The 10,067-nt window shown below is 45.2% G+C and overlaps 1 protein-coding gene across 3 annotated transcripts in view; it reads left to right on the forward strand.

Annotated features, from left to right (window-relative positions):
- The window catches only part of Fancd2 (FA complementation group D2), a 110,966-nt gene that overhangs the window by 40,859 nt on the left and 60,040 nt on the right, over nucleotides 1-10,067 (forward strand). For all 3 annotated transcript variants that reach the window (XM_029557036.1, XM_029557035.1, XM_017794818.2), the window contains 2 exons: nucleotides 912-1,046; nucleotides 9,445-9,576. In XM_029557036.1, coding sequence (XP_029412896.1) covers nucleotides 912-1,046; nucleotides 9,445-9,576 — 267 coding nt within the window. The remainder of the gene's footprint in view (nucleotides 1-911; nucleotides 1,047-9,444; nucleotides 9,577-10,067) is intronic.

A 10,067-nucleotide genomic window follows, 5' to 3' on the forward strand; every position in this document is an offset into this window, starting at 1 on the left:
TTCCTTCCTTCCTTCCTTCCTTCCTTCCTTCCTTCTTTTCTTTCTTTCTTTTTGGTCTTTTTTTTGAGACGGTCTCCCTGTAGCCCTAGCTGGCCTGGATTCACTATGGAGACCAGGCTGGCCTCGACTCACAAGAGATCCGCCTGCCTCTGGGATTAAAGGCATGTGCCACCACGCCCGGCAAAAAAGTCTGTTTTAAGATTCGTTTATTTTGGAGTTGGAGAGATGGCTCAGCAGTTAAGAGCACTCACGCTCTTTAAAAGTACCTCAGTTTAGTCCTTAGCACTCAAATGGTGGCTAACAAAGATTTGTTTATTTTAGCTGAGCACGGTGGTGCTTGTCTTTACTCACAGACAGATCTTGCAAGTTTGAGGTCATTCTGGTCTACAGAGTGAGTTCTAGGACAGCCATGTCTACATAGTAAGATCTTGTCTCCGCCCCCCCCAAAAAGATTTTAAAATTTTATTTCTTATGTGTATGAGTATTTTATGCATGTGTGTAAGTGTATCACATGCATATAGTGCCTACAGAGGTCAGAAGAAGGCATTGGATCCTCTGGAACTAGAGCTGAGATGGTTGTTAGCCACCAAGTGGGTGCTAGAACCAGAACCTGGGTCCTTTGCAGGAGCAGCAAGTGCTCTTAACCGCTGAGCCATCTATCCAGCCCCAAAGAAGAAGTTTTGTTTGTTTTTTAACTTAAAATGAGAGTTGGGGTTTGGGATGTAGTTCAGTGATAGAATTTTATCTTGTACCATGCCCTGGGTTCAGTTCCTACCACTGCAAAAATGAAAGCTTTATCCTGTATGTTAGGGAATTCCCAGACAGGTTCTTCAGAAATAGTAGTGGTTAATAACACATTTTAGGTTTTATGATAACTTTTCCCATTTTCTTTTCTCTTTTCTCCTCTTCAGGTTCTTAAGGATATTTTTCCATCTATTCTCTTATTGGCTCAGAGTTTGTTTCACTCCCAGGACCAGAGGATAATTTTGTTTGGAAGTCACCTATACAAATATGCTTTTAAGTTTTTTGACACTTACTGCCAGCAGGTATGTTGAAATATTTATTTGTGTAAGGAAGAAACCAGGAAATGGAAAAATAAGTTTACAAGTGGATTATATGTGTTTTGATGTATGTTCCTTGTTGATTAAATGACATTAAAGGGGAAATGACTTTGAACAGCAGCTTAGAAAACTCAATTCTAAGCTGGTCATGGTGGTACATGCCTGTAATTCCAGTATTCAGGAAACAGAGGCAGGAGGATTCCTGGAAGTTTGAGGCCAGCCTGGGCCACATAACGAGTTCTAAGCCAGCCAGGGTTACAAAGCAGGACCTTGTTTCAGAAGTAAAGGGGAAAAAAAAAATTCAGTTGGTCTCTGTCTTAATGTGATAAGATTGGTTTGGAAGATCCAACTGTCAAAGCTAAAATTTAGATCAAATGCACAAATGGTTTTCATGATACAGAAAAGGTGGTTAAATATAGCTCTAAATTATTAGATTTCAGTTGGTTCTAAAGTTATTCCTTTAAAATGTAGAGTGAGAAAAAACGAATTCAAAGCACTTGAAGACTGACCATATGCCCATGAATGTGAGACGTAAGTTTATTTATTATTTAGAGACAGGACATCCCTGTAGTTACAACTAGCCTAGAACTAATTCTGTAGGCCAGGCTGGTCTTGAACTTACAGAGATCCACCTGTCTCTGCCTCCTGAGTACTGGGATTAAAAGTGTGCTCTACTATGCCCTGTGAGATACAAAATTTAATAACACATATCCAGAGAGGAAAGACTGTTCTTGGTGGAAACCAAGTAAGAGTAAAATGTCTTATTTGAGTATTTTTATATATACTATATTATTGAAAATGTCTAAACATACTTGGAGAGAACTTTGTTAGTGGTGTTACAAAGGTAGTGTTGTATGTGTTGGACCCCCGGTCTGGGGTACCCAACGTCCATGGAAGGTCACACCCCAATAACTCAGTCCTCAGACCAGGAGATGCAACAAGCAAGAGGATTTAATCGTTTGCGCAGACCGACCCCTGCCTCACTCAGAGAGAGAGAGAGAGAGAGCAGCAGCCCCGAGCTCAGCTTACAGGCGATTTTTAAACGCAAAAACCACAAACCACAACCGGCAGCAGTGGGAGGGGGCCGGCAGCAACTGGCAGCAGTGGGAGGGGGGAAGTTTTGCGTGATGTCCGGCTTGTGTACGGAGCATGAAAAGGTCAGCTCTTTCTCAGCAGTTAGAATTATTTTACTTCTTACTTCCTTGTTCTGAATATTCTTCTTTGGTCTGGGGGATTTGGTTTGAATCCACTTTAACCTGGGGGGCTTTAGTTTGATTCCATCATCCTATCTCGTTTTTGCTCGCTCGAAATCACACCAGTGTGTGGGAGGTTCCGCCCTGCCTTTGACTACAGGATGCTGTGGTTACTGGCGGGGGAATGCACAACATGAGACACAATCTCCCACTACCTTTTGGACTAGTTGATTGAGGCCTGGGAAATAATAAATTTGTTCTTCTCTTTCTAAGAGTGTCTTTAGTTTCTTGTATCCTAAGTGTGTCCACTGGTGGAGTTGGGAGATTAACTCAAGGGCCTCCTTTTGGGGCAGTATGATTCGATCCTGATATTTCTACATTTTAGATTCTGGGTCCAAAGTAGCGTTGAGCTTCCGAACGAGTTCCAGATCTTGTTCAGTATAAGTGAAAAGAACATCTCCTTCCTTTGTTTGTGCCTCAATTTCAGCCTCATGGTCTGAATGGGTGTAGAAAATACAAGTGCCTTCCGCTGCCTGATGGGCAGTTTCATCTGCCATCCGATTGCCCTGAGCAATCGGCCCCTGATCTCTCTGATGTCCAGGGCAATGTATAATGCTGACCTTTCTTGGCAAGTACAAAGCTTGCAGAAGAGCCACTATTGCTTCTTTTTTTTAATGTCCTTACCAGCCGAGGTGAGGAGTCCCCGCCTCCGGTAAATTTCCCCATGTATATGGGCTCTGGCAAACGCATAGTGGCTTTTGGTGTAAATGTTGACCTTTTTGTCCTTTGCTAATTTTAGGGCCTGGGTTAGGGCTTCTAATTCAGCCCATTGGGCTGAAGTTCCAGCCAGCAGGGCTTGGGCCCAAATTATTTTCTCCCCATCGACCTTTACTGCCCCTGCCTTACATTCACCGTTTTGCAGAAAGCTGCTCCCATCCGTATACCAGATGACATCTACATCTGTTAGGGGCTTGTTGGTGAGGTCCTCTGTGGTCCCATGGGTCTCTGCAAGTATTTGCTGACAATCATGGGGAATCTCAGTGTCTTTCTGGGGGGTTGGTAGCAGCGTGGCAGGGTTTAAGGTGGCAGGGCTACCAAACTTGATCTTTTCTGGATTTAATAATAGTGCCTCGTAATGGGTCACTCTGGCATTTGACAACCATATGTCAAGAGGCTGTCTAATGATAGACTCCACTGCATGTGGTGTTATAACAGTCAGGGGCTGACCCATAGTGAGTTTATCTGAATCTTTTACCGTGGATGCTGTTGCCGCCATGATTCTCAAGCATGGGGGCCAGCCTGTGGCCACATTGTTCAGTCTCTTTGAGAGATAAGCCACTGTCCTTTTTCAGGGTCCCAGAGTCTGAGTAAGGACTCCTTTCACTATCCCATTATTTTCATCTATATATAGGATGAAAGGTTTTGTCAGATCTGGCGATCCTAACGCTGGAGCCGTCAGCAGCGCTCTTTTTATCTTGTCCAAAGCTTTCTGGTGTTCTTCAGTCCAGACAAAAGGGGTCCCACTCTTTGTTAAAGGATATAGAGGAGCTGCTATTTCAGCAAAACCCGGTATCCATAGTCTACAAAATCCTACGCTTCCTCTTTTTATCTTGTCAAAAGCTTTCTGGTGTTCTTTAGTCCAGACAAAAGGGGTCCCACTCTTTGTTAAAGGATATAGAGGAGCTGCTATTTCAGCAAAACCCAGTATCCATAGTCTACAAAATCCTGCGCTTTCCAATAACTCTCTGAGTCTTCTGGCTGAGGTTGGTGGGGGGATAGAGGCTACTGCCTGTTTTCTGCTCTTTGTCAGCCAACATTGTCCTCCCTCCAACCTATAGCCCAAATAGTTCACCTGCTGTAGGCAGATCTGGGCTTTTTTTTGCCGAGGCCCGGTATCCAAGTTCCCCCAGTCTCAGTAGGAGAGCCTCCGTACCTTGCAGACAGCCAGCTTCTGTCTCAGCTGCTAAGAGGAGGTCATCCACATATTGAAGAAGCATAATCTGTGGGTTTCTTACCCGAAAATCAGCCAAATCACGGTGTAGAGCTTCATCAAACCGAGTGGGGGAGTTCTTGAATCCTTGGGGAAGCCGTGTCCAGGTTAATTGTCCCGATATTCCAGCTTCAGGGTCCTTCCATTCAAAGGCAAAGATGGGCTGGCTAACCGGGCTCAGCCTTAGGCAGAAGAATGCATCCTTCAGGTCAAGTACAGTATACCACCTGTGACTAGGAGGCAAGGAACTCAGGAGATTGTAGGGATTTGGAACAGTGGGGTGGATATCTTCTATTCTCCAATTGACTTCTCTTAGGTCTTGGACCGGTCGATAGTCATTCGTTCCTGGCTTTCTTACGGGGAGCAGTGGGGTGTTCCAGGGGGACTGACAGGGGCAGAGTATGCCTATTTGTAAAAGTCTTTGACTCTAATTTCCTCTCGGGCCTCTTTGCTCATAGGGTATTGTTTAATTGAAACTGGAGTTGCAGATGGTTTTAATGTGACCACTATTGGAGGCTGGTTACATGTTAGTCCTGGGCCTCCTGTCTCGGCCCATGCTGAGGGGATTTTACTTAGCCAATCAGGTATACCAGGAATTCTTGCTATCGGTCCCTCATGTAACTGATGTTCATCTTTCAGCCGCAAGGTTAATACCTGTAGTGGAGCTCTATCTTTTCTTTTTACAGTAGCTCCCTTTGTATTGAAGTGGATGTTGGCTCCCAGCTTAGAGAGTAAATCTCTCCCAAGAAGAGGGTATGGACAGTTGGGGATAAGAACGAGTGGGAGACTCGTCCTGTGCTGAGGTCCACTTTTTTTTCTGTGGTCCATCTGTATGTTTTTCCTCTGATGGCCCCTTGGACCCAGGCTGTCTTGGAACTCATAGGTCCTTCGGTTGTTGTTAGGACCGAGTGCTGAGCTCCTGTGTCTACCATGAAGGTAGTCAATTGCCCCCCTATCTTCAAGGTTACCCTGGGCTCAGGGGGGAGCTCCTGGCCCCGACTTCTCTAGTCCCCTAGAGTCAGGACTGGGGTTGTTTTCTTTTGAAGTCTATTTAGCTTCATTGGACGTTCTCGAGCCCAATGTCTTTTCTCCTTGCAATAGGCACACTGGTCTTTATCCACTCAGGGCCTTCTCTTGTCTCCCAGGTTCCTACCTGGTCCTGGTCCTGTTTCCTGAACTACTGAGGCCAAAATTTGACTTAATTCTTTATTTTTCTCTTTTATCTTTTTTAGCTTCCTGCTCTTTTCTGATTCTGTCCTCTCTTAGTCTAAATCCTGTTGTCAGGAGTTGACTGTCCTATAAAGGCCATAATAAGATCTGCCTGATGCTCCTGGGCTGTGGGATCAAAAGGGGTGTACATCCAATATTCCTTGGGTTATAGCACGTACCTTTGCCAAATTGGTCGGGCGCCTTCCGGCCCCTTTGAGACCCACTAACAGAGTCTGGCGATAAAGACGGAGACGCTCCCTACCGGCCATGGTTTCAGGGTCCCAGTTGGGTCTGGTCAGAGGAAATCCTGCGTCTATTTCATTTGGGAGCAGAGTGGGTCTCCCATCCTGCCCGGGGACATTTTTCCGGGCCTCCAGGATGACTCGCTGTCTTTCTTCTGTAGTTAGAAGGGCCTGGAGGAGTTGCTGACAACCCTCCCAGGTGGGTTAGTGGGTGAGGAGAATAGACTTTATTAAAGCAGTTAGAGCCTGAGGATCCTGAGAAAAAGAGGGGTTATGAGTCTTTCAATTATACAAATCAGAGGCTGAAAAAGGCCAGTACTGGATCTGATCCCCTATAGTTAGGAGGGGAAAAACCTGGGCAGTCCAGGTTCCATCAGAGGGGCCCCTATCCCTCCTTAAGCAGAGTCTGTTAAAGGAGGGGATTTGTCAGGTTTATCAAGGAGGGTTAGGGAAGCTTGGTCCTCGGGGAGGACTGGCTTTTACTTCTTCTCAGGGGCAGACTGAAGGGGCAGGAGGGAAGAGTAAGACTCAGGGGAGCAGAAGGGACAGGAGGCCCCGGTCAGTCTCTTCAGTTCCCCTAGGAGGTAGGAACGGCCGTGCCCAAGATGTGGGGTTCCAGGCCAAGTCTTCCCAGGTGACTATGTAGGCCACCTGGTCCGGATGTCCATGTGGTCTTGGGTGGAAAATGTATTCCTTAACCTGCAAGATAGTAGCAAGGTCAAAAGTCCCATCCCTTGGCCATCCTTTTTCAAAAGAGGGCCATACAGAGGAACAGAGATTCTGCCACTTTTTTTTTTAACCTCTAGCGATAAATTACGGGCTCGCTTTACAACTTCCTTTTAATGTTCTAGAGTCAGAGGTCACAGAAGAGAGGAGAGAAAGAGAGTGAGAGAGAGAGAGAGAGAGAGAGAGATGAAGATGAGATGCCACTCCAAATAATAGTGACCAGTGAGTGTGCTTGTGGACGAGTACCTATCGTTGCCCAGTTTTTCTTCTGCCGGGGACGTGAATTTATCTGGGATTCACGCCTGGGACCCCCTTATTCTTTCACAGGAGTCTTTTAGCAGTGAGCGCCCTATGGCTCTTATTTGCTTGACCCGTGCCCACGGGCCTGTTTCAGTGACCAGAGAGAGAGAGAAACAGAGATGAGAGGGAGATACAGAAAAGCCGCCTTGTCTCCACCCGTGTGGGCAGTCGGGGTCCGCTAAGAGGGCTAAGAGCCTTTGGCTTACATCAGGGAGTAGCCCTGACCAGAAAACCTCAATTGCTCTTTTGCCTTACCAAGAATAAAAGGAAAGAGAAGGAGGAAGGGAAGGTTTAAAATAGAGAGTGTAGAGAAAAATACAAAACCAGACCTTCCCCTTTTAAGATATTAACACACCATCAAGCACATACATACACCGCATTAAATCACATTCATGTGGACCGGTCCTTCTTACACTCAGACACACACTGCACTCACCATTTTCACTTTCAGGATCCCCAAGTACAAACACAGACAAACACAAAACAAAAATCCTCGCTGCGGTTTCTTGACTCAAAACTGAAAGTACAGATTGGGAGGGGAGTAGCCAGGCCAATCTCCCTTCTCCTGGGGTGAGGAAAGCTACGCTGTCCTCCCCACTCCAGATCACTCTGGTCACTAAGGCCAGAGTGTCGGAACCAGGGGCCTCTGGGCACGTCTGTCACTCCTGCTGGTTCCCAGAATACAGACTTCCCGCTGGTTCCCAGAATACAGACTTACAGGTCCTGTACAGGCACAATTGTTCAGACGGAACGTTCCCAAAACAGGAAATGACTGACAGACATTAAGACCAAGACAAACCACAAGACGTCTGTCCTTACCTCCTGCTGATCTGAGGAAATGGGTCTGGGGGCAACCAAATCCAGGACGAGCCCCCAAATGTTAGACCCCCTGGTCTGGGGTACCCAACGTCCACAGAAGGTCGCACCCCAATAACTCAGTCCTCAGACCAGGAGATGCAACAAGCTAGAGGATTTAATCGTTTGCGCAGACGGGCCCCTGCCTCACTCAGAGAGAGAGAGAGAGAGCAGCAGCCCCGAGCTCAGCTTACAGGAGAATTTTAAGGGCAAAAACCACAAACCACAACCGGCAGCAGTGGGAGGGGGCCAGCAGCAACTGGTAGCAGTGGGAGGGGGGAAGTTTCAGGTGATGTCCAGCTTGTGTACGGAGCATGAAAAGGTCAGCTCTTTCTCAGCAGTTAGAATTATTTTACTTCTTACTTCCTTGTTCTGAATATTCTTCTTTGGTCTGGGGGATTTGGTTTGAATCCACTTTAACCTGGCAGGGGCTTTAGTTTAATTCCATCATATGTATTCCATGCTGGCCTCGAACTCACTGTTGAGCTGAGGATGTCCTTGAATTCCTGATTCTTCTGCCTCTTCCTATGGTGCTGAGATTGTAGGTATGTTCCACTGTGCTTGGTTTATTCAGTGCTGGGGATTGAACCCAGGGCTTTGTGTATGCTAGGAGTACTCTACCAACTGAGCTGCATCCCCAGCCCTTTGAATAGAACTTTTAGAAATGAAGATTTGTTAAAAATAAAAGTTTTTGCTCTGTAGAGCTAGTGATCCAACACAGGATGTTGCACATGGTAGGTGTCTACCACTTATACCTCCAGCCTCTATAACTTTTAAAGTTTAAAGCAGAATAGTAGATGTAACTGATATGTGGTAAGAATTGCAGCTATAGGCTGGGCGTGGTAGTATACTCCTTTAATCCCATCAGGCAGATCTCTGTCAGTTCAAGGACAGCCTGGCCTATATAGTGAGTTCCAGGCCAGCTGAGGCTACAGGGAGATGCTGTCTCAAAAAGACCAGGAAAAAAAAAAATTGCAACCAAGAAAATTGTATGACTGTTAGGGAGCAGCAGTGTATAGGAAAGGGAGAATGAAATTGGAGACATTTTTGTACCATCTTAATGTCTTAAGGCCATCATGACCCATGTTTTCTTGGAATCATGTAAGTCTGACCTGTACTATATACAGGAAATCTATAGCTCTTTAAGTATATAGTCTTTTCAAGCAATTCCAGTACAATAAGTCCAGTCACAACTTAGAGTAAAATTTAACTCAGGGAAATAAAATGAAGGAAGACAAGCCCAAGGAGCAAAATCAGAAGAGCTTAGATCCTGCTCACTAGTAAATTACTGGAAAAGGTGAAGATTGGGTAGAACCAGTGTAGGCATTCCCTATAATCCTAGCACTTGAAAGGTAGAGGCAGGAAGATCACAAGTTTGAGGCCAGCTTGGGATACATAGTGAGGTCTAGGGAACCAGGGTTGCCTAATGAGAGCCTGTCTAGAGAAAAATAAAACAAAGGATAACCAAACAGAAAGACTGTATGGTAGTATAGTTGCACTGGCCTAATCATAGGCCTCCTGTCAGCAGTTAAGAGTTCTGGCTGCTCTTGCAAGGGACCTGGGTTTGGTACCAGCATCCACATGCTGGCTAATAACCTTCTGTAGCTCCAGTTCCAGGTGGAACTGGCCTTTGTGGGCATTGCATGGCATAGGTACACTTACATGCATGCAGGCAAACACTCATACATATAAAATAAATAATTTTTTAAAACTTATGTAAAAAAAACATAGACTCCCCCAAAGTCAACATTAATGACAATTAGAGAATAGATAATAAAGTAGAGATTAGGAAGTCCTCAGGGACAAACCTGTTGGAATGGCTATGTCACATTTTTGCCTCACAGTGTCCTATTGACTTCCCTCTATAGGAAGTGGTTGGTGCCCTCGTGACCCACATCTGCAGTGGGAATGAGGCTGAAGTTGATACTGCGTTGGATGTCCTCCTTGAGTTGATTGTACTAAACCTGTCTGCCATGAGGCTGAATGCTGTTTTTGTTAAGGTATCGGCTGCACTGTCATATAGTGAATCATTTTTCTTTGTTTCATGTATCTGAAAGTTATCAGATCCCTGTTAATTAACCATCACTAATTTTATACTCTTCAGATCCTGAGCAGTGTAAATGTGAGAGAAATGTGTAGAAAGTAGATGATAGGGCTGGAGAGATGGCTCAGCAGTTAAGAACACTGAAGAAGACCCAGGGTTCTTGCAGAAGACCCAGGTTCGAATCCTCATGACAGCTAGCAACTGTTCATGGCTCCAGTTCCAGGGCATCTGACAGCCTCTTCTGTCCTCCATGGGCATTGCATGACATGGGTGCCCTTACCCCATGCAGGCAATACACACATACACATAAAATAAAAATAATAAATAATTAATTTTTAAAAAGTAGATGATAGACAAGATTTATATGTGTATGCACAAATATATGAATAAAGACTCATCATTTGTGTATGAATTTATTCAGAAACTTTTTTTTTTTTTTGAGATGGT

The sequence above is a fragment of the Nannospalax galili genome, unplaced genomic scaffold (assembly GCF_000622305.1).
Source record: "Nannospalax galili isolate Female #2095 unplaced genomic scaffold, S.galili_v1.0 scaffold406, whole genome shotgun sequence".
Classification (NCBI taxonomy): Eukaryota; Metazoa; Chordata; class Mammalia; order Rodentia; family Spalacidae; genus Nannospalax; species Nannospalax galili.